Genomic DNA, 24,139 nt, shown 5'->3' on the forward strand with positions numbered 1-24,139 from the left:
GCGTGTGTGCGTGCGTGTGCGTGTAAGGAGAAATGACCCCGTCCGCCCTCATTTCTACCAGCGTGGCCTTGGCGGCTCCCAGGGGCCCGCCCGGAAGTAAGCGGTTCGTGGTTGGTTCGAAGCGTGTCCCCCGCCTCACGGGCGGTCCCTGCGCGTGGCACCCAGGGGGCCGGGACGGATGGGCACCAGCAGGCGGCCCGCTCCCGGGCCGGGCCGGTCCTTACCGGGCGCTGACGGTGACGCACATGAGCACGTCGGTCAGCATGAGCAGCCGCCGCTCCTTGGTCTTGAGGACCTCCCCGCGGTCGTTGTACACGGTCTCGATCACGTCGTCGGACCGGATGAGGTGCCGGCTCCCGCTGCTGAGAAGCTGGACATTCACGTCACGCTCGACACGGTCGCCACGCTCGCGGTGATCAGGAAAGGGAGAGGAGCGCCCGCGGGGCACGGACAGCGCGGGGTCAGCCGCGTCTTCAGGGAGGACCCGCCCGGCGCCCGCAGCCAGCGCTGGGAGCTCAGAGCGCGGCTGTTCCCCCGAAAGCTCCACAGACGGGTTTCAGGTCCTCTCCACGCGGGAGGGACCGCACCCCTGTGACACGCTTCTGAGGCTGAGACACTGACACGCCTGGCCATGGCTCAGGGGCTGAGCGTTGACCCGTGAACCAGGAGGTCACGGTTCGATTCCCGCTCAGGGCACAGGCCCGGGTTCCATGCCCGAGTTGAGGGCTCCATCCCCAGCAGGGGGCGTGCAGGAGGCAGCTGACCAATGATTCTCTCTCCTCATTGATGTTTCTCTCTCTCTCTCCCTCTCCCTTTCTCGCTCTCTGAAATCAACACATATATCTTTAAAATATGTAAAATATAAATAAACTGCACACACAGGGCTTTAACTCAGCATCTAAAATAACACCCCGCGTCTGAAAGCAGAATTCAGCGGGAAGAGCGGCTCTTCACCTTTTCGGGGTCCTGGGTCCCCTTGAGGGCCCGATGAACCCGTGCACCCCTTTCCTGAGGACGCCCAGACTCTGAAGCGTAGGCAGCCTCCGGCGTCGGCGGCTGGCCCGGGAGCTGCCGGAGGCCCCGGGGTTAGTGGCAGGGCGGAGACAGCGGCGGAGACAGCGGCGGGTTAGTGAGAGCAGAGGGCACCCCGGGAGGCGGGGCAGCTCCGGCCACCTTGTTCAGGTATCGCTCGTTCACGGCCTTCGCGATCTGCTTCATTTCGCAGCGCCGATCCGCGTCTCGCTTTCTCTCGTTCAGCTTCTCTGCCAGCGTCTCCAGCTCCGTCAGCGCCATCTGGAGGGGCAGCCGGTCGGGGTGTCCGCGGGGCGTGTGCCTCAGCATGTCCTTTGGGGGAAACGAGTAAACGTGTGTGTGCGTGTGTGTGTGTGTGTGTGTGTGTGTGTGTGTGACTGCCCGTGTGGGGGCCGAGGGCCGTGGTCACCCGCAGACGCCCCGCCCAGGGCCCCATCGCCCACGCGGCCGCAGAGGGTGCCCGTGAGGTCAGCGGTCGCTGGGGAAGAATAAAAACCCGCCGGGAAGGACGCAAACCAGGTGAGTCACAGCCTGACGGACGCTTCGACAGGGCCTTGCCCAAAGACGAGGTTAGCTCACCCCACGGCCTTGCTCACGGAAAGGCCCTGGCCCGGCCGCGTGGCTCAGGGGTTGAGCATCGACCTATGAACCAGGAGGTCACGGCTCGCTTCCCTATCAGGGCACATGTCCGGGTTGGGGGCTCGATCCCCAGTGTGGGGCGTGCAGGAGGCAGCCGGTCCATGATTCTCTCTCATCACTGATGTTTCTCTCTCTCTCCCTCTCCCTTCCTCTCTGGAATCAATAAAGATAAATTTTAACACCCACACACACCAACACCACACTCGGTCCTGCCCCAGGCCAGGCTGCAGGCACGGAGCCCGACACTCGGGTTCTGAGTGACGGGAGGAGCCTGTCCAGCGCGGCTGAGCCGAGGCCAGTGGTGGCTCCCGTGGCCGTGGCTCCAGGTGGATTGGAGGCTGCCCTCCAGGGAGGGGCCTGAGGGATGAGGGGGTCCCCATTGGCCAGTGAGGCCATCCGTCTGCCTCCACAGGGCACAGCCCCGGAAACCCACCGGCAGGGCTGGAGAGGGTCGGGGTTGGGAGGGTGGTGAGCGCCCGGCAGCCCCAGGCCCCCCGCCTGCCCCTCCCCCGGGCGTCCATCTGGCGGCCGAGGTATAAACCGAGAACGCCAGTGCCTTCCTGAGGTCCGGGAGCCCCGCCAGCCCGTCCCTGAACCTGCGGGGCGTGGGGACCCCGCTGGGTAGCCGAGTGGGACAGAACTGGGTGGCTGTGGCCGGCTACTGCACTTGGCGTCTGAAGTGGACGGGCCCTGGGCCTGAGGGCTGACGCTCGGGGGTCGGTGTCAGCTGAGCCGGACGCAGGAGGCAGGCTGGTGGGGGCCCCCTCGGAGGAGAGGAGGGCTGAGGCTCCAGGGAGGACTGGTTCCAGGGGCCCCTGGGGTCAGCAGGGGTCAGCAGGGTCAGGGGGTCGCGGTACCTGGAGCAGCAGGATGAACTGCGGGAACCTCTGGATGGGCCTGGTCATCAGGCTGTAGAGCGTCACGCGGTCTGGACTGGACTCCTGGCTCTGCTGCGAGGAGAGGGGTCTCACTCACCTCGGGCAGCGGGTCGCCAAGGCCGTCCACGCCCAGCACGCGGCCTCGGGGCGGTCAAGGCCACGCAGGGCCTGCGTCCGCGTCTGCAGACACTTCCTCCACTGCCTGCCCCCCGCCTGTCCCCCCCCCTCCTGTCCCTCAGGTCCGCCTCTCGGCCCCTGGCCTGCAGCGCGCGGGGCTGGCTTCTGAGTCAGAGCCTTCGAGCCCTGGCCGGTGTGCTCAGTGGTTAGAGCACCGGCCCGCACACCAAAGGGTCCCAGGTTCAGTTCCTGGTCAAGGGCACGGACCCGGTTTGCAGGTTTGATCGCCAGCCCTGGTTGGGGCGCGAGGGGGAGGCCACCAATGGATGTGTCTCTCTCACATCGATGTTCCTCTCTCTCTCTCTCTTTCTCTCTCTCTCTCTCTCTCTCTCTCTCTCTCTCTCTCTCTCTCCCCATCCCTTCCACTCTCTCTAAAAATCAATGGAAAAAATATCTTCAGGTGAGGATTAACAAAATAATAATAATAATAAAATAAATTATAAAAAATAAAAGCTATGTTACCCCTGAAAATGCATCTTTCTTTCTCGCATTGATCCAACACCCAGGGCGCTGTTAGTTCTAGAGCCGTTACAGTGAGCGGCACGGTACACGGAGCGGCACGGTACACGGAGCGGCACGGTACACGGAGCAGCACGGTACACGGAGCGGCAGGGTACACTGAGCAGGGTACACTGGGAGGCGAGGGTGCGTCGTTTCATTATCAGGTATCCCACGTGGAGCCTGCTATCAGAGGCGTTAAAACCCAAAATGGGCCCTGACCGGTGTGGCTCAGTGGATAGAGCGTCGGCCTGCGGACTGAAGGGTCCCAGGTTCGATTCCGGTCAAGGGCATGTACCTTGGTTGCGGGCACATCCCCAGTAGGAGGTGTGCAGGAGGCAGCTGATCAATGTTTCTCTCTGATAGATGTTTCTAACTCTCTGTCCTTCTCCCTTCCTCTCTGTAAAAAATCAATAAAAAACACACACACACAAAGAAAAACACCCCGAAATGGGGAAAGGCTGCCTACCTTTAAAAACTCCAGGAAGGCGGGCTTCGTGGAGCAGGCCTTCCTGAGGACGGCCACGGCTGCGCTGAAGTTGTTCACGTACTCGCTGTAGGCGTCCAGCACCATGGACTTGGAGAACTGAAATCGGACGCGAGAAACGTGAGGAACGTGGCACCCAGGGGCCTCCCAACCTCAAGTGACCCCCGTCACGGCCACGCCACATGAAACAAACTCCATTTCCACCAGGTATGACTTTCTGGGGACTCTGTTCCGTTCCATTGGTCTATGTGCCTGCTCTTGTGCCAGGACCAGGCTCTTCTGAGCGCAGTGGCTTTGTAGTGTAACTTAGTATCTGGTATTGTGATCCCTCCCATTTTGCTCTACTTTCTCAAGATGCTGCGGCTATTCAGGGTCTTTTTTGGCTCCATATACATTTTTGGAGAGTTTGTTCTAGATCTGTGAAATATGGCATTGGTATTTTAATAGGGGTTGCGTTGAATCTGGAGCTTGCTTTGGGTAGTATGGACATTTTAATGATGTTGATTCTACCAATCCATGAACATGGTATACTCTTCCATTAGTTTATGTCTTCCTCTACCTCTTTTTTCAACATCCTGTGGTTTTCTGAGTACAGGTCTTTTACCTCCTTGGTTAAGTGTATTCCTAAGTATCTTAATTATTTTGGGTGCAATGGTAAATGGGATTATTTAGTTTCTCTTTCTGAGAATTCATTATCGGTGTATAAAAAAGTCATAGATTTATGGGTGTGGATTTTGTTCCTGATACATTGCCAAATTCATTTATTAAATCTAGTTGTTTTTTTTGGTGGAGTCTTTAGGGTTTTCTATGTACAATATCATGTCATCTGCGAATAATGAGAGTTTTATTTCCTCCTTTCCAATGTGGATGCCTTTTATTTCTTCTTCTTGTCTGATCGCTGTGGCTAGGACTTCCAGTACGATGTTGAACAGGAGTGGTGAAAGCCGACATCCTGTCTTGTTCCTGTTCTTGGGGAAAGGGTTTTAGCTTTTGCCCACTGAGCAGGATGTTTTTAAGCCAACGCGTCGGCGTTGTTTGAACAGCGGGGTGCGGGCGCCTGCGCGCAGGCCTCCTTGCTCAGAGCCGTGGCAGCCTGGGTTTCCGCACACGTCCTGGCCGTCCACGTGCAGAGATGACATTACAGCCGCCCTTCCTTACGCTCCGGCCCGCCCGCCCTCACGCCTGGTTCCCCCTCCAGGACAGGGCGGCACGCGGGGCAGCGTGAGGTCCCGGCTCCTGCAATGCCCTGGGCCGAGGGCCGTGCACGTAGGTCCTCGGTCCTATTTTCCGAGAAGCACAGAGGCGCCGGGAGGCAGAGACGTTGTCTCGCTCTGTGTTTCTCTCGAGTCCGCACGTCCGTCCGCCAGGATGGAAGCCACGGCCTCGGGCGACACCTGGTGGGGCCTCACTCAGGGAAGGAGCATGCTCACCTGCGTCACGCTTAAAACAGAGAGGACTGTTTCCGCCCGTGGGCGTGGCTCAGTGACGACCTATGACCCAGGAGGTCAGGGTTCAATGCCCAGTCAGGGCGCAGGAGCGGGCTGGATGCTCCCACACCAGCATTCACGGGCGGAGCCTCCAGCAGGGGGCGTGCAGGAGGCAGCCCAGCCATGACGCGCTCCTCTCTGACGCTTCCATCTCTCTCTGTCCCTTCTTCTCTGAGATCAATAAAAACATGTGTTTCTTAAAAGGGCTGTTCCCATTCAAAAGTTGGTCCCAGGAAAATATTGTGAGAAGGGGATGGAGGAAAAGCGGAGGTGACGACAGAGGAAATGACCAAGATTTCCGTTTCCCTGACAACGGCCGCAGGGGTGTGCGCAGACCCCTCGGCGAGCTCGGTTCCTCCTGCTGCCCCAGAGGAAGGAGGCGTCACATGGCGGTCACGGCGCCCACACAATTCCACGGGCACGGGACCCGCAGCTGCGCCCTTCGCCGGCGCCCTCGGTCAGCGCCACCCATCCATCCATCCATCGCGTGCCGCTCTGTTCCCGCGGGCTCCTGCGTCCTGAAGCGAAGCTCGTGGGTCACAAGGCGCCTGAGCCGTGGACGGACCGAGGACGGACGGATGGTCCAAAGGGCCCGACGCTTCCTCCAGGAGCCCGTGCCCAGGAGCGGCCGCAGCCCCCCCCCCCCCGCCCCCCGCCCCCCGCCGGCCCGGGGGCCAGCGTCTGCACAGGAGCTCCGGCGCGGAGCACGGGCTGCGGGGCCCGGCAGGTGTGCTCGGCCAGCTCCCCACGGGCCCAGGAGGGGACGGGCTACAGAGGGACGGCCTCACGCAGGCTCCCCGCCCCCGCCCGCACGCTGACGGGCACAGCCGGGCTCGGCCACGCGGCCCGTCAGACTCTCAGACCCCCGTCCCCGGGCCTCCGCAGACTGTCTCCCGGCGACGCACCAAGTCCGCCTGGAGGTGCAGGCGTGGCCCGTCCTGCCGGGCCCGCCCTGGGCAGCAGGCGGCTGACCGTGGGGGCGGCCGGCACTCACCGAAGCCACGAAGACGTCGCCGATCATCTCCACGGCGTCCCACTCGGCCACGCGGCTGGCCAGCGCCATCTGGAACAGGCGGTGGCACTGCAGCACCTCCCGGAGGCGGTGGAACACCACCCGCAGCTTCCGCTCGCTCAGCACCCGCGGCTCCATCTCCGCCAGCGGCCGCTCGTACTGCTGGGGACAGGGGGAGGACGGGCGGGCGAAGTGTGGAGGGACGTGTCGTGTCCGTACAGGGACTCCAAAACGCACCACTCCGCGCATCTTTACTTACTTATTACTTATTTATGTTTAATCCTCACCCAAGGATATTTCCACTGATTTTTAGAGAGAGTGGAAGAGAGAGGGAGAGATAGAGAGAAACACTGATGTGAGAGAAACACATCGGTTGGTTGCCTCCTGCATGGGCCCCGACCAGGGCCCAGCCGGGGAGAAGCCTGCAACCTAGGTACATGCCCTTGACCAGAATCGAACCCGGGACCCTTTGGACCACAGGCCGGTGCTCTATCCACTGAGCCACACTGGCCAGGGCTCAGCCTGTTTTTAGCTTAAAAGACGTCTGTTAACGTTCCTACAGGGGAGCCACCGCTGCAGCCGCCAGCGTTCCCTTTCCAGGGCGTTCGGCGGCGGCGGCGGCGGAGCGAAAGGCAGACATGAAGGGCCTTGTGCCCAGGTGGACGGTGAGGGACACGCACCTCCAGGATCCGCGTGAGGGCGTCCACGTAGTTCTTCTCGCTGTCGACAATGGAGCCCAGAATATACCTCCTGACCACCTGGAGGGAGCGGACAAACCGCGGAGACATTACCTCCTGCAGAGAGAGCCACGTCACTCCGCGGGAGGCTGCTGACAGGCGCTGGGGTCCGGTTTCACGGCCGTCGGTAAGGAAACCCCTGGGCCTCACCGCACTGTAAACAGCGGCTCGCGAGCTAGCGTGCGGACAGGCGCGCTGCCCCAGCCGCAGCGTGTCCGTCTCTAACCCTCACGGATTCGCTGTAACCACAGGCGGGCACGCGGCGCCACAGCACCAACACATGCCACCATGACGCACGGCGGTGACCGTCAGGCACGCACCGCCCGACTGAGTGACACGTTCCATGGAACGCGCCCGACTCTGAGTGACACGTTCCATGTAACATGCCCGACTCTGCGTGACACGTTCCATGGAACGCGCCCGACTCTGAGTGACACGTTCCATGTAACATGCCCGACTCTGCGTGACACGTTCCATGGAACGCGCCCGACTCTGAGTGACACGTTCCATGTAACATGCCCGACTCTGCGTGACACGTTCCATGTAACACGCCCGACTCTGAGTGACACGTTCCATGTAACACGCCCGACTCTGAGTGACACGTTCCATGTAACGCGCCCGACTCTGAGTGACACGTTCCATGTAACATGCCTGACTCTGAGTGACACGTTCCATGGAACGCGCCCGACTCTGAGTGACACGTTCCATGTAACGCGCCCGACTCTGAGTGACACGTTCCATGTAACGCGCCCGACTCTGAGTGACACGTTCCATGTAACGCGCCCGACTCTGAGTGACACGTTCCATGTAACACGCCCGACTCTGAGTGACACGTTCCATGTAACGCGCCCGACTCTGAGTGACACGTTCCATGTAACGTGCCCGACTCTGAGTGACACGTTCCATGTAACATGCCTGACTCTGAGTGACACGTTCCATGGAACGCGCCCGACTCTGAGTGACACGTTCCATGTAACGCGCCCGACTCTGAGTGACACGTTCCATGTAACGCGCCCGACTGAGTGACACGTTCCATGGAACGCGCCCGACTCTGAGTGACACGTTCCATGTAACGTGCCCGACTCTGAGTGACACGTTCCATGTAACATGCCTGACTCTGAGTGACACGTTCCATGGAACGCGCCCGACTCTGAGTGACACGTTCCATGTAACGCGCCCGACTCTGAGTGACACGTTCCATGTAACGCGCCCGACTCTGAGTGACACGTTCCATGTAACGCGCCCGACTCTGAGTGACACGTTCCATGTAACACGCCCGACTCTGAGTGACACGTTCCATGTAACGCGCCCGACTCTGAGTGACACGTTCCATGGAACGCGCCCGACTCTGAGTGACACGTTCCATGTAACGCGCCCGACTGAGTGACACGTTCCATGTAACGCGCCCGACTCTGAGTGACACGTTCCATGTAACGCGCCCGACTCTGAGTGACACGTTCCATGTAACGCGCCCGACTCTGAGTGACACGTTCCATGTAACGCGCCCGACTCTGAGTGACACGTTCCATGTAACGCGCCCGACTCTGAGTGACACGTTCCATGTAACACGCCCGACTCTGAGTGACACGTTCCATGTAACGCGCCCGACTCTGAGTGACACGTTCCATGGAACGCGCCCGACTCTGAGTGACACGTTCCATGTAACGCGCCCGACTGAGTGACACGTTCCATGTAACGCGCCCGACTCTGAGTGACACGTTCCATGTAACGCGCCCGACTCTGAGTGACACGTTCCATGTAACGCGCCCGACTCTGAGTGACACGTTCCATGTAACGCGCCCGACTCTGAGTGACACGTTCCATGTAACGCGCCCGACTGAGTGACACGTTCCATGTAACGCGCCCGACTCTGAGTGACACGTTCCATGTAACGCGCCCGACTCTGAGTGACACGTTCCATGTAACGCGCCCGACTGAGTGACACGTTCCATGTAACGCGCCCGACTCTGAGTGACACGTTCCATGTAACGCGCCCGACTCTGAGTGACACGTTCCATGTAACGCGCCCGACTCTGAGTGACACGTTCCATGTAACGCGCCCGACTCTGAGTGACACGTTCCATGTAACGCGCCCGACTCTGAGTGACACGTTCCATGTAACGCGCCCGACTCTGAGTGACATGTTCCATGTAACGCGCCCGACTCTGAGTGACACGTTCCATGTAACGCGCCCGACTCTGCGTGACACGTTCCATGTAACACGCCCGACTCTGAGTGACACGTTCCATGTAACACGCCCGACTCTGAGTGACACGTTCCATGTAACGCGCCCGACTCTGAGTGACACGTTCCATGGAACGCGCCCGACTCTGAGTGACACGTTCCATGTAACGCGCCCGACTGAGTGACACGTTCCATGTAACACGCCCGACTCTGAGTGACACGTTCCATGTAACGCGCCCGACTCTGAGTGACACGTTCCATGTAACGCGCCCGACTCTGAGTGACACGTTCCATGTAACGCGCCCGACTCTGAGTGACACGTTCCATGTAACGCGCCCGACTCTGAGTGACACGTTCCATGGAACGCGCCCGACTCTGAGTGACACGTTCCATGTAACGCGCCCGACTCTGAGTGACACGTTCCATGGAACGCGCCCGACTCTGAGTGACACGTTCCATGGAACGCGCCCGACTCTGAGTGACACGTTCCATGGAACGCGCCCGACTCTGAGTGACACGTTCCATGGAACGCGCCCGACTCTGAGTGACACGTTCCATGGAACGCGCCCGACTCTGAGTGACACGTTCCATGGAACGCGCCCGACTGAGTGACACGTTCCATGTAACACGCCCGACTCTGGTGATACGTTCCATGTAACATGCCCGACTCTGAGTGACACGTTCCATGTAACATGCCTGTCTGGGTTACACGTTCCATGTAACACGCCCGACTCTGAGTGACACGTTTCACGTGGAAACGACTGCGAGGAGCAGCTCATCCTGACGCGGAGGAGCCACTGGCCACCTGCCCAATACCCTGCTCCCGGACGACAGAGGCCCGGAGCCCTGGAAGGCGGCGGACGCTTGTCTGCGGAGATCTGACCGCCAGCAGGCACCGCGGGCGGGAACACGGCAGCATCGCCCGCCTGCTCCAGGCGCGGAGCTCGCTGCGGCCTGAGCCGCCTGCCTTCTGAACGCTGACACCATCGTTGGGTCCAGGTTCACCACGGCGGTGCGTCTGAGCACACGGCAGGCTCTGTGACGCCTGTGACGGCCCGTGACCGCCTCGGCGCTGGCCGCAGCCTCAACACCGTTCGGCAGGTTATTTTTGCCAATAAACGGAAACCAGCATAAGTCACAATCAGGCTGGTTTTAAAGCACACGCACATGCACACGCCTACAGGCACACACATGCACACGCCTACATGCGCACACATACACACATGCACACACGCACAGGCACACACGGGCACAGACAGGCACACATGCACACACATGCACAGGCACACATGTGCACACACATACGCACACGCACACAGGCATACACAGGCACACACGGGCACAGGCACACACAGGCACGCACACACATGCACACGCGCACAGGCACACACATGCACACACAATCACATGCCCACCCCCAGCCAACCCAGGGAGTGCACGCCCCCGCACCTGGCGGCCGGGACAGCGGCTCCCACAGGAAGTAGCTCAGCTAACAGACGGGCCACTAGGACAACAGACCTTCATTGACAAGCGAGTGGATCGTCCTTCACAGAAAAGACTGTTCGATTCACAAAATTAAGACCAAAATAACCCCTCGGGATAGTTAAGGAAGAAAGGACGCAGTGAAGACAGGACGGCTGTGCCCGGGATTAGACCCAAGCACACAAGCCGGCCAGTCCCCACCCTCCCCGGGGGCCAGCCCCCACCCTCCCCGGGGGCCCCATCCGCCTGGCTGGGCCACAGCCGACCCTCAGAATGGGAGTTAGGCCCAGGTCCGAGTCACCTCCCGCCTCAAACGGGCAGAGGGTCAAACCGAGGCCAGCTTCCCCACCATTCACATCACAGACGCGGTCTCCCCTCGGAGGGAGGCTCCTCGGGGTCTGACCTAGGGAGACTACTCTAGGTCTGACCTATTTCTTTTTCTAAAGTCCTGAGATAATCCTCACGTATCGGACAAAGGACCTGGCATTGGTCCAAGACAAGTTAATAAAAATACAAGAATTCTCCCGCAGACGTGACACCACCCGGTGAACCCGCCGTTCTCCCGCACCAGAAGTAACTCCCCCGTGTACACTCTGCACCTGCAGGCCCTCAGAGTCACCCCGGGGAGACTCAAAATACTCAAGAACCGGCATGTCCGAGCCCAGGTCCCGGCCGCCCGGGTCCCGGCCGCCCCTGCTGGGTAACCCTCCGCCTGCCCAGCGTCCTACCTGCTGCTGGGACAGCCCCTCAGGCATCGGGGTGAGCACGGCGTCGGGGTGCCGGCAGTCCACGTCGATGAACACGCTCTGCTCCTCCTCGAGGCCCGGCCTGGGATCTGAGGAGTCGGGACGTGCGGGTGTGACACGGAGACCACGTCCCCCCACGTAGCGGAGCAGCCAATCGCTGTCGACCGAGACCGAGCACGGTCTCCCGTTCCCGTCCACCCCCCCCCACCCCCCCGCGATGACCCAGGCGACACGCCCACACCGCGGACACACCCTGCCCACAGGGAGCTGCTGGTGCGCGGAATGTTCAGTCCCTGGAGTTCACCTTCCAGGGCAGAGGGGGCGTTTGAGTGCCTGATGGTGAACTAGAAATGGCTATGCTATATAATGCTATCTAATAAAAGGCTAATATGCAAATCGAGCACCCGGCAGAATGACCGGTCGCTATGATGCACACTAACCACCAGGGGGCAGACACGCAACACAGGAGCTGTCCCCTGGTGGTCAGTGCGCTCCCACAGGGGGAGCTCTGCTCAGCCAGAAGCCGGGCTCACGGCTGGTGAGCACAGAGGTGGTGGCGGGAGCCTCTCCCACCTCCGCAGCAGCACTAAGGGTGTCCATGGGACAGAGAGGGTGCCACGGGACTGAGGACCCTCCCCTCCCCCCGAGTGCACGAATATCGTGCACCAGGCCTCTAGTTTAATCTATAAAATATCACTGCCATCCCTGGCACATGCCCAATCTGTCGATGTTTCTCTCTCTCTCCTTTCCCTTCCTCTCTCTATAAAATAAAATAAATAAAACAGGTCCTTGGATGAGGATTAAAAAAATAATAAAAATGAAGTCTCACACCCAGAAACAGAGAACGGCTGCGGAGCCGCCTGAGAGCCAGCACTGCTGGCCAGGACGCTCGGGGGACTCCCTGGGCTTCCTGACCGCCTGCCTGGCCCACCACACGTCTGAAAAGGCACAGGTTCCCCATTCAGAAAGTTTACAGCAAAACTACATTCTTCTTCGCAAACGCAGTAAAGCTAAACAAACGAAGATTCCCCAAAGGGCTGGAAACCAGAAAAGCACGGGACGTGGCCCGGGTCCCAGCCGGAGCTCTGGGCCTCCACGGGGCCCCCTCCCTGGGCCCGGGTCCCAGCCTGAGCTCTGGGCCTCCACGGGGCCCCTCCCTGGGCCCGGGTCCCAGCCTGAGCTCTGGGCCTCCACGGGGCCCCCTCCCTGGGCCCGCGTCCCAGCCTGAGCTCTGGGCTGCCACGGGGCCCCCTCCCTGGGCCCGGGTCCCAGCCTGAGCTCTGGGCCTCCACGGGGCCCCCTCCCTGGGCCCGGGTCCCAGCCTGAGCTCTGGGCTGCCACAGGGCCCCCTCCCTGGGCCCGGGTCCCAGCCTGAGCTCTGGGCCTCCACGGGGCCCCCTCCCTGGGCCCGGGTCCCAGCCTGAGCCCTGGGCTGCCACGGGGCCCCTCCATGGGCCCGGGTCCCAGCCTGAGCTCTGGGCCTCCACGGGGCCCCTCCCTGGGCCCGCGTCCCAGCCTGAGCACTGGGCTGCCACGGGGCCCCTCTCTGGGCCCGGGTCCCAGCCTGAGCTCTGGGCTGCCACGGGGCCCCCTCCCTGGGCCCGGGTCCCAGCCTGAGCTCTGGGCTGCCACGGGGCCCCCTCCCTGGGCCCGGGTCCCAGCCTGAGCTCTGGGCTGCCACGGGGCCCCCTCCCTGGGCCCGGGTCCCAGCCTGAGCTCTGGGCTGCCACGGGGCCCCTCCCTGGGCCCGGGTCCCAGCCTGAGCTCTGGGCCTCCACGGGGCCCCTCCCTGGGCCCGCGTCCCAGCCTGAGCTCTGGGCTGCCACGGGGCCCCCTCCCTGGGCCCGGGTCCCAGCCTGAGCTCTGGGCCTCCACGGGGCCCCTCCCTGGGCCCGGGTCCCAGCCTGAGCTCTGGGCCTCCACGGGGCCCCTCCCTGGGCCCGGGTCCCAGCCTGAGCCCTGGCCTGCCCTGGAGCCCCCTCCCTGGGCCCGGGTCCCAGCCTGAGCTCTGGGCTGCCACGGGGCCCCTCCCTGGGCCCGGGTCCCAGCCTGAGCTCTGGGCCTCCACGGGGCCCCCTCCCTGGGCCCGGGTCCCAGCCTGAGCTCTGGGCTGCCACGGGGCCCCCTCCCTGGGCCCGGGTCCCAGCCTGAGCTCTGGCCTGCCACGGGGCCCCCTCCCTGGGCCCGGGTCCCAGCCTGAGCCCTGGGCTGCCACGGGGCCCCCTCCCTGGGCCCGGGTCCCAGCCTGAGCTCTGGGCTGCCACGGGGCCCCCTCCCTGGGCCCGGGTCCCAGCCTGAGCTCTGGGCCTCCACGGGGCCCCTCCCTGGGCCCGGGTCCCAGCCTGATCTCTGGGCTGCCACGGGGCCCCCTCCCTGGGCCCGGGTCCCAGCCTGAGCTCTGGCCTGCCACGGGGCCCCCTCCCTGAGCCCAGGTCCCAGCCTGAGCTCTGGGCCTCCACGGGGCCCCTCCCTGGGCCCGCGTCCCAGCCTGAGCACTGGGCTGCCACGGGGCCCCTCTCTGGGCCCGGGTCCCAGCCTGAGCTCTGGGCCTCCACGGGGCCCCTCCCTGGGCCCGCGTCCCAGCCTGAGCACTGGGCTGCCACGGGGCCCCTCTCTGGGCCCGGGTCCCAGCCTGAGCTCTGGGCTGCCACGGGGCACCCTCCCTGGGCCCGGGTCCCAGCCTGAGCTCTGGGCTGCCACGGGGCCCCTCTCTGGGCCCGGGTCCCAGCCTGAGCACTGGGCTGCCACGGGGCCCCTCCCTGGGCCCGGGTCCCAGCCTGAGCACTGGGCTGCCACGGGGCCCCTCTCTGGGCCCGGGTCCCAGCCTGAGCTCTGGGCTGCCACGGGGCACCCTCCCTGGGCCCGGGTCCCAGCCTGAGCTCTGGGCTGCCACGGGGCCCCCTCCCTGGGCCCGGGTCCCAGCCTGAGCTCTGGGCTGCCACGGGGCCCCCTCCCTGGGCCCGGGTCCCAGCCTGAGCTCTGGGCCTCCACGGGGCCCCTCCCTGGGCCCGGGTCCCAGCCTGAGCTCTGGGCCTCCACGGGGCCCCTCCCTGGGCCCGGGTCCCAGCCTGAGCCCTGGCCTGCCCTGGAGCCCCCTCCCTGGGCCCGGGTCCCAGCCTGAGCTCTGGGCTGCCACGGGGCCCCTCCCTGGGCCCGGGTCCCAGCCTGAGCTCTGGGCCTCCACGGGGCCCCCTCCCTGGGCCCGGGTCCCAGCCTGAGCTCTGGGCTGCCACGGGGCCCCCTCCCTGGGCCCGGGTCCCAGCCTGAGCCCTGGGCTGCCACGGGGCCCCCTCCCTGGGCCCGGGTCCCAGCCTGAGCTCTGGGCTGCCACGGGGCCCCCTCCCTGGGCCCGGGTCCCAGCCTGAGCTCTGGGCCTCCACGGGGCCCCTCCCTGGGCCCGGGTCCCAGCCTGATCTCTGGGCTGCCACGGGGCCCCCTCCCTGGGCCCGGGTCCCAGCCTGAGCCCTGGCCTGCCACGGGGCCCCCTCCCTGAGCCCAGGTCCCAGCCTGAGCTCTGGGCCTCCACGGGGCCCCTCCCTGGGCCCGGGTCCCAGCCTGAGCTCTGGGCCTCCACGGGGCCCCTCCCTGGGCCCAGGTCCCAGCCTGAGCTCTGGGCTGCCACGGGGCCTCCTCCCTGGGCCCGCGTCCCCGAGGCCTGGGGGGACGTCGTGAGGGAGAGCAGGGGAGGAAGCCCCTCGGGTGGGGGCACCGATGGCCCAGGGCTGAGAGGGGACAATAAAGAGGGGTGAAGGCGACTCCCTGGGAGCTCACTCAACTTCCTGTGGTTTGTGGAGTGCCTGTGAGCAGGTCCCTCGGCTCAGAGCCCCACCCTCAGCCCCACAAAGCCTCCCAGGAGGGAGCGCAGGCTGAGCAGAGCCCAAGGTGAGCAGGCCCCAGGGTCGGGGGAGCAGGCCCCGGGGTGGGGGGAGCAGGCCCCAGAGAGGGGGGAGCAGGCTCCGGGGAAGTAGAGCCCAAGGTGGAGCAGGCCCCGAGCACATGTGGGAACTGCCCACCAGCTTCCCGGCCGGAGGCGCACAGCCAGGCCCCCCGCGGGGACCGGGCGCCGACCTTGGGCAATGAAGGACTTGGTCCTGATGAAGGAGCGGCCCCTCTTCACGGCGGCCTTGGTCTTCTCCAGCCCGTCCCGCGTGCCCTCCTTGGCAGCCTTCATCAGCTTCTGCACCTGCGGGCGAGGCGGGGCGTGAGGGCGGGCGGCCCGTACAAACCCACCTGCACTTTCCACCTCCTGTCAAAGAGCACAGTCGGAGTCTGATCGGAACGTCCCGGAACGGCCGTGGGACCGGGGAGCGCGCTCCTGTGGCCTGAGTGCGTGTGTGGTGCGGGGCGGTCTGTCTTCTTAAAAAACAGGGAAAAACAGCCTGGCCGGCGTGGCTCAGTGGTTGAGCATCGACCTATGAACCAGGAGGTCACGGCTCGATTCCCGGTCAGGGCACAGGCCCGGGTTGCGGGCTCCATCCCCAGTGTGGGGTGTGCAGGAGGCAGCCGGTCCATGATTCTCTCTCATCATCGATGTTTCTCTCTCTCTCCCTCTCCTTTCCTCCCTGAAAACAATAAAAAAACCATTTTTCTTTAAAGGGAGGAACAAACTTTAACTACAGAGCCCTCCTTTGATTGACATGGTTACAGAGTCCCCTGATGTTTAAATCTTTATTGGAATCACTGGCCGCACAAGCAGCTTTGCAGACCGGGCAGGCGGTGAAGGCCTCAGCCCCGGAGAGGGCAGACCTGCCCGCACACCTGCCCGCCCGCCAGCCCTGGCCTCCGCAGCCCGCCCCAGCCACGGGCAGCCACGTCCACGGCCCACAGCCCCGCCCACTGCACAGAGCGCTGCATCCACGCGATGGTAAGACACAGCAAAGTGACTGCAGACAGACAGAGGGGCAGACAGACAGAGGGGCAGCGGGGGCAGGACCAGGCCGACCTCCAGCCTCTGCGGACACCTGAGGCCACAGGCACGCCCCGGCCGTGGCCTCCCTGACCGCGTTCCCCGCGAGCGTCTCAGAGCGGCCGGCAGAGGTGTCTGCTTCCTTAAAGGGCTCACGTCTGAGGGGTGGCCTTGGGGACCAGGGCTCCTTCCGGAGAAACTCGACGGCCTCTGACGGGAGGCCCAGCGCCTTCCCGAGCGACCCTCTGACCCGTCACCCTTGTCCGGTGGAGAGGCTCAGGTACCGCCCAGGGCTCCCGCCTGCGCCTGGCTCCCACCCGCCTGCCTCCCGCCAGCACCCCCGCAGGCCTCAGGCCCGCTGTGCACCGTGCGAAGAGGCGCTGGCCCGGGCCCTGCTGCCAGCCCAGGTGCGAGCGGCTGGCGTTCCAGATGGGCCGGGGCTGCCCCTGTGTCTGCGGATTGGGGCTCCGGTGTGAGCAGGCTGCCCCCCGCCGCCCCCCGGGGAGCGGCTTCCAGGTGAGGTCACACATTGCACCTCCAGCCCCACCGTCCCTGCAAGCCCTTCCCCCACACACACACCCCCCCTGCCCCCCGAGCCTCAGGCGCCTTCCCAAAACTGTCCAGCAGGACCACGCTCACCCCCCTGAAACTGAACCACGTCAGCGCCCAACAGGGCCCCACTTCCGGCAGCCGGAGGACCCCTCTGCCACGGCGTCCACCCTGTGAGCAGCTGGGCGTCCCTAACCACAGCGTCCACAGTGCGCCCGACACCCCCAAGGCTTCCCTTCGCCATGGCCCCGAACCCCACTCTCTTCCCCCAACCCGGCCACTATGCCTCATCTCAGCCCATTCCTGTCTTGGCTCTGTCCGTCCGAGGCTGACCCACTCCCTTCCCCCCCTCCCCCTCTTCCCACCCCCCCCCCCCCCTTGCCGCCACCCTGCATGTGCAGGAACAAGGAGGCCTGGCCCGGAGCTGGGGAGGCACTGCAGGTGAGGAGAGCCTCCGTGTCCGGCCAGAGGGAGGAGCCAGCCGGCCCTCAGGTACCCACCCACCCATCGCCAAGGCTGCCCATGTGCCCGCCTCCCCTGGGCCCTGCCGCTCCCGACCGACCGTCCACCGTTCCGTGGACCCGGCCACCTTCACACGCTCCCGCTGGCTAAGTGGCCGCCCGGAAACCCGCCGGACCCTGGACTCGCCCAGGACGGCCCTGCCCAGACCGGCCACCCGCGGGACCTGCCTGACCCTGAGCGAGCCTGCTGACTCCGGGCCCTGGTCCTGCTCCCGGCCCCCGGCACAGACACACTGGCCCCCGGCACAGACACACTGGCCCCGGCACAGACACACTGGCCCCCGGCACAGACACACTGGTCCCCGGCACAGACACACTGGCCCCCGGCACAGACACACTGGCCCCCGGCACAGACACACTGGCCCCCGGCACAGACACACTGGCCCCCGGCACAGACACACTGGCCCCCGGCACAGACACACTGGCCCCCGGCACAGACACACTGGGCACGGAGCAGCGGGGGAGGGGGCGATGCTAAGCAGACGTCTACTTCCAGGTAAGCGCACTCAGCACACGGCCACGGCCACAGGACAGGGGAGGAGGCCGGACTGAAGGAAGCTGCACGAGACAGGGGCCTTTAAAACAGCGCAAGGGCCCGGTGGCGTGGCGCAGGGGGTGAGCGATGATCTATGACCCAGGAGGTCACGATTTGATTCCCGGTCAGGGCGCAGGCCTGGGTTGTGGGCTCCATCCCCCGTGGGGGGCATGCAGGAGGCAGCCGATCCATGATTCTCTCTCCTCATTGATGCTTCTCCCTCTCTCTCTCCCTCTCCCTTCCTCTCTGACATCAATTAAAAAATATATTTTTAAAAATAAGTAAACAAGTAAAAAAATAAATAAGACACATCTCAAGGAACTGGTGGCCGTCACACATCCAAACCCAGCCCCTCACACCCGGGTCTCCGGACCCCGCTCCGCTCGGGACAAGGATGGAGCCGCGGGCCGCCGTCCACCGGGGCTGTGTCCCTGTATTCACTGCAGGACTCGGGGACGCTGAGGGGACTGAACGTTTTCCATTAATAGTCCCTGAAAAGTAATCATAACCCTACTCCTGTGTCTTCGCCGACACGTTTATGGAAAAGCCATTGTCTTTCCCCACTGCCGGGGCGCTCTGCAGGCGGCTGGGCCCTGCCTTCCAGGGGCTGGGATGGCCCACCTGGGGGGCCTCTAGGAACCCCTCCGCCTGCAGTGAGAGAGCGAGGGGGAGAGAGGGAGGCAAATGGCCCCCCAGCTGGACCGGAAGCTGCTGAGCATCTGGGCGGCCCCGGGGAGGCCCCGGCCAGCTCCGAAGCCGCGTTCCCTGGGTGCAGCTGAGCAGTCCCCAGGGCCTCGGGCCTCGGGCGCGCATTGTGGACACAGCGGGTGGGGAGGGGCCCACGCTACCTTCAGCTCCTGCTTCTGCTTGAGCTGCTGAATCTCCCCCGCGCCCACTGTGCTGGCCACCAACTCTCTCATCTTTCTCTCATAGCGCGCCTTCACCCGGGCCAGGTCGTGGGACAGCTGAGCACAAAGAGACACATCCTTTCACAAGGCGCTCCGCTGGGAACGGCCGACACTCTTACCCCGAGGGGCTCCCGGGACCCCACACCACACCGCCAGCCCCGAGGGCCCACGACTCTCAGAAATAAACACCAGTGATTGCAGCCCGGCCGGCCGGCCTGGCTCCGTGGCTGAGTGCTGACCTAGGACTCAGGAGGTCACGGTTCGATTCCCGGTCAGGGCACAGGCCCGGGTTGCGGGCTCGATCCCCAGTGGGGGGCGTGCGGGAGGCAGCCGGTCCATGATTCTCTCCCATCACTGGTGTTTCCATCCCCCCCTCCCTGCCCCTTCCTCCCTGAAATCAATAAAAATACATTTTTAAAAATAAAAATAAGCATGCGTGATGACAACAGCATCGGGACAGACGCGACCCCAGGCGAGCCGGCCGGGAGAACTGTCTATGCGAGAGGGCAAATGCACACGGAGGCCTGGCCCTCGTCCCACCATCGGGAGGAGGTGAGGGACCGATCTGGGAAGCCTGCAGGGAAGACTCCTGTCCGTCTTCTCCACACGCAAGAACCCTGGGCGCGGGCCTGCAGGGCTCGACGGGTCGGCCAGGGGGCCTGTGAGTCCCCAGGTGAGGGGACGCCCTCTGCAGCTGGTGGGACACAGCGAGGTCTCACAGTGGGACCACAGCGTCCACGTTGCTATGCCAACGGGGCCCTGCTCCCCGGGTCAGCACGCCCACTGCGCCGGGGCGAGAACACCGGAAGTCGTTTCTGATGGACAGGGCGGCTGTTCCAGACGCCCTCCCGGAGCGACAGTGCCAGGACTTCTCAGCCAGGAGCCTGGTCCTTGTGCGGCACCGCCCCCTCAAACACCCCTGGCCCCACCCCTCCCCAGGGTGTCGCCACGGCAACGTGCTCCCGGTCAGCGTTGTGCTGGCCTCGCACTGGCTTCCAGCGGGGAGGCTGCTGCTCGGCCCATGTGCTCACTGGCCTGGGGGGGCTGCCTGGCGCCAACAGGCTCCTCGGGGCCCCACCCGACCTGGCGCCTGTACCGTCCTCGACCAGGCTGACTGGAGGCGGGATTTAAGGGGGCTTTGCCCGCTCTCCCAAGGCACCGCTGAGCACCCCATCCTGCTGCAACTGGGCCCCGAAGTGCTACTTTCAAGTCTGTTTAAAGCCAGAGTGCTGGGCGCGGCTGGACTGAGTCAGGTATGGCTGTCGCTTCACCCCCTGGCTGAGGCTGGCGCCGATGCTCCCGGTGACAGCAGGGAGCTGAGTTCCCTAACACTGAGCCGTCGGGGTGCCCACCAAATGCAGCTGGTTCTCGAGGTTCCTGATACAGGTCACCCAGACCCCTGGACCCTACCTCCGGGGTATGTGCGTCCGGTTCCAGTGTGGGCGGGGCCACGCCAGGAGGCATCAGGTCACGGGCTGCTTCTGTCCCACCCACCAGGTCACACCCGGGCTGCGTCTGTCCCGCCCACCAGGTCACACCCGGGCTGCGTCCCAACCTCCACAGAAAGTACACGAGGACGCTGACATCACTGCAGACGTCAGAACCACCCCCTTTGAAAACAGCCCAAACCCCAACAACCAGAGTGGACGTGGCACAGCCAGTCACCACGGCAACCCGGGACCTCACACACCAGACCTGCCTCCGCCCGGTCCCAGACTCCATGCCTCAATCCTGTGTCCCCTGTTGGGCCCTGAGGCCAGAGTCACACACACTCCCCTCCAGCGTGGTCGTGGGCAGCTCGGGGCCTGTCCTGTCACGTGGTCTGTGTTACGTCTTCCTGCTCGTGGTGGGCTCCGGACTCACACCGCCCCTGAGGGACAGCGGGTGGCACTGTCTGGCAGGCCCGGCTCCACCTCAGCGTGCAGGGAGGTCACCGTGCACACCGATTGTCCAGAGGACGGCGATGTGCTTCTGAAACACGCAGGAGGGCAGCTCTCCCAGGCCTCTGCGGGCTGCGCTCCACATGTGCGCTCCCCGCTGCCGGGATGTCGGCCCCTCCTCTGCCAATACCTGTGCTCGCCTCGAGCCGCCTACCGGCACCCTAAAACACTCGTTTACACGCCCTGTGAGCCGGCACCGCACGGGCTGGCCCGGGTACGTGTCGTAAGCCGACGGCCGCACACGCACCTGCTTCCTGTGGCTGCTGCGCAGGAAGGAGCGGGGGACCCCGTTCCTGCCCTCGGAGTCGCTCTGCTCCCCGTAACTTTCAAACTCACTGGAACTCCACCCGTACTCCAGGGAGCTGTTTCCGCCCTCGTCTCCGTTCTCGACGTCGTCGTAGATCATCTCATCTGGGGCGCAAGCACAGGATGAAGTTAGGAGCGCACACCTCACCCGCTACCGATTCCTGCAGGTGCCTCACTTCACCACGTGGCGGGGGGAGCGCTTCAGAAAAGCAGCGGGCGGGGCAGGCTCGGGGCTGCCCCTCCGGGAGGCATCAGGTGGGACCTGGGGGACTGGAGATGCCTGGGCTTCCCAAAGCTCTGACACCTCAGCCCCGTCTGTATCCTGAGGCCCCTGGTCCTGCACAGAATCCACAGTGACCCCAACACGAAATCCACAGTCACACCAATGACTGTTGGTCAGAGACCTTCCCATGGAGAAAATTTTTTGTTTAGATAAATGCAAGGGATAGAAATATTTTGGGTGGATGGGTGGATAGATGGATAGTGGATGGGTAGATGGATGGATGGATGGATGGATGAATGGATGGGTGGGTGGGTGGGTGGATGGATGGATAGTGAATGGTGGATGGGTGGTTAGATGGATGGATGGATGGGTGGATGGATGGATGGACGGTTAGATGGATGGATGGTTAGATGGGTGAATGGATAGGTAGATGGATGGAAGGGTGGGTGGGTGGGTGGATGGATGGATGGATGGATGGATAGTGGATGGGTGGAGAGTTAGATGGATGGATGTGTGGATAAATGGACGTTTAGATGGATGGATGTTTAGATGAGTGGGTGAGTGGGTGGGTGGGTGGGTGGGTGGGTGGATGGATGGATGGATGGATGGAAGGGTAGATGGATGGAAGGGTGGGTAGATGGATGAAAGGGTAGATGGATAGAAGGGTAGGTAGATAGATGGATGGGTCAATGGCTTAATAAGACTATAAATAATCTGCTCCCGGATTGAAAGGGCTCTATCACCTCGGCCCCTCTGACTTGTGAAGGACACGCCAAGGCAATGACACACGTGTCCTCACAGGGGACTCCTGCTCTGCATTCTCAGAGAATCACGCTTGCGTTTGGTGGGTCCTCTCTTCTGTTTTCTGTCTCCTGGTTCCGGTGTGTGTGTCGTTTTTACTTCTTCCCTCCCCTTCTCTGACTGCCGAGTCGGATGCTGAGCTCATTATTTTTCATTCTTTTTGGTTTTTTTTAGCAGATGCCATAATCTCTTTAATTTCTAACTATTCTAAATCCACTCTATAAATTCTTATGTAATATTTTCATTATTATTCAAGTTAAAACATCTCCTAACTTCCACTCTAACTTCATCTTTGGCCATGGGGTGTGTGTGGTCATGTGACTTTTTAAAAATTTATTTCAGAGAGGGAGAGGGAGAGATAGAAACATCAATGATGAAAGAGAATCATTGATTGGCTGCCTCCTGCACACCTCCTACTGGGGATAGAGCCCACAGCCTGGCCATATGCCCTTGCCTGGAACGAACTGGGGACCATTCAATCCGCAGACCGATGCTCCATCCACTGAGCCAAACCGGCCAGCCTATGTGACTTTTAATGTTCAAATGTGTGTGCTTATTTTTTCCTTGCTCTATCAGGCTTTCAGCGAGCAATGAGGCCTGAACACCAATTCTCTGGCGTTTGTTAGTATCTGCTTTGGGGCATACGACTACGCAGTCAATGTTCAGAAGCGCCCCAGGTGTTTGAAAAAGCTGTGCATTCTGAACCTATTCGCTTCAGGATTCCATGTGTGTCTTTCGAGTCATCGGTACACAATTATGTACTAATCTGTCACATTTTGCTTTATATATTTTTTTGGTTTTTTAAAATATATTTTTATTGATTTCAGAGAGGAAGGGAGAGGGAGAAAGATAGAAACATCAATAATGAGAGAGAATTGATTGGCTGCCTCCTGCACGACCCCCACTGGGGATGGAGCCCACAACCCGGGCATGTGCCCTGACCGGAAATTGACCTCCTGGTTCATAAGTCGACACTCAACCACTGAGCCACACCGGCCAGGCTGTTTTATATGTTTTAGGCCATTTTGCTGGATGCACACACGTTCAGAACTGTGACATCATTCTCCTGTGGAGGAATCTCTATCTAGTCATGTTTTATAGCTAACACACCATATATTATCCAGTTGTACTGGCTATGTAGTGGTTAGCATTGTCTTACATTCCTTTTTACGTACAAATGCTTACATACAAATGTCCTGTGTCCTTACATAGTTCTCATAATACATGTCTGGCTTTACTATGTTATTCAACCCGGGAACCTCTGTTCCTGGTGACTGGAGCCCAATCATCTATAATAATAAAAGTGTAATATGCTAATTAGACCAGACGTCCTTCTGGATAACCTTCCAGACAAGCCGGGGCGGAGGGAAGCCCAGGTCCTGGGTCCCGGAGGGAAGCTGGTACTGGCAGCTGGGGGAAGGAAGGCGTACTCTTGCACAGATTTTATGCACCGGGCCTCTAGTATTTGCTGTAAGTAGCAATACACCGGGCTCACTCTGCCATCTTCCTGCCACGCCGTTCGCCGTGCTTCTCACTTTACTCTTTCTTGCTGGCTGCCAGCGTGCGTGTCGCTCCACTAATCCTGAAGTTAAATCCTCTCTTTCTGGCCTTTCAGCGGGAACCCATGAACTGCAGGCCTGGCCTGTCACATGAAAGCCAGCGTCTACGCGCTTCTCCTGAACACCGCACGGACGGTCGGCCCCGCTGACGGCTCCGCTCGCTGCCGACTCGGTGCGGTTCCCACGACTCACTGATCTGTCGGTTATTTGCTCACTGTTCTCTCTGCTCCCCATTATGTTCCGCATCCTCCTCCCTGAAACAGGAACAACATTAAGTGTTTCCTCAGAGTCTGTGCGTGGGAGAGCTCCGTCTCCATCTCTTCTTGAAGAGGTTACTTTGGCCGGCGGTGGAAATCCGGGTAGAGACGGCGGGCTTTCCTCGGCGCTCTGCGCGTACCACCCTGCCGCCCCCAGCCAGAGACGTCGCTCCTCCTCCCGAATCACGGCTCCTCGTGGGCACCGTGCCGGCCTGCGGCCTGTCGGGGGCTCGCCGGGACGCGGTGCCGCAGCGTCACCTGCACGGGCCCAGGGT

General features: G+C 62.5%; 1 protein-coding gene across 7 annotated transcripts in view; it reads right to left on the minus strand.

The window, feature by feature from the left end:
- The window catches only part of ARHGEF10 (Rho guanine nucleotide exchange factor 10), a 64,337-nt gene that overhangs the window by 21,006 nt on the left and 19,192 nt on the right, over nucleotides 1-24,139 (minus strand). For 4 of the 7 annotated variants that reach the window (XM_079779022.1, XM_079779021.1, XM_079779020.1 and 1 more), the window contains 10 exons: nucleotides 20,966-21,129; nucleotides 18,719-18,835; nucleotides 15,428-15,542; nucleotides 11,342-11,448; nucleotides 6,891-6,968; nucleotides 6,193-6,372; nucleotides 3,694-3,810; nucleotides 2,529-2,621; nucleotides 1,174-1,344; nucleotides 225-370 (listed from right to left, as the gene is read on the minus strand). In XM_079779022.1, coding sequence (XP_079635148.1) covers nucleotides 225-370; nucleotides 1,174-1,344; nucleotides 2,529-2,621; nucleotides 3,694-3,810; nucleotides 6,193-6,372; nucleotides 6,891-6,968; nucleotides 11,342-11,448; nucleotides 15,428-15,542; nucleotides 18,719-18,835; nucleotides 20,966-21,129 — 1,288 coding nt within the window. The remainder of the gene's footprint in view (nucleotides 1-224; nucleotides 371-1,173; nucleotides 1,345-2,528; nucleotides 2,622-3,693; nucleotides 3,811-6,192; nucleotides 6,373-6,890; nucleotides 6,969-11,341; nucleotides 11,449-15,427; nucleotides 15,543-18,718; nucleotides 18,836-20,965; nucleotides 21,130-24,139) is intronic. The other 3 variants (XM_079779017.1, XM_079779018.1, XM_079779019.1) reach the window with 3 other exon arrangements.

Source organism: Cnephaeus nilssonii, assembly GCF_951640355.1.
Source record: "Cnephaeus nilssonii genome assembly, chromosome: 8".
Taxonomy (NCBI): domain Eukaryota; kingdom Metazoa; phylum Chordata; class Mammalia; order Chiroptera; family Vespertilionidae; genus Cnephaeus; species Cnephaeus nilssonii.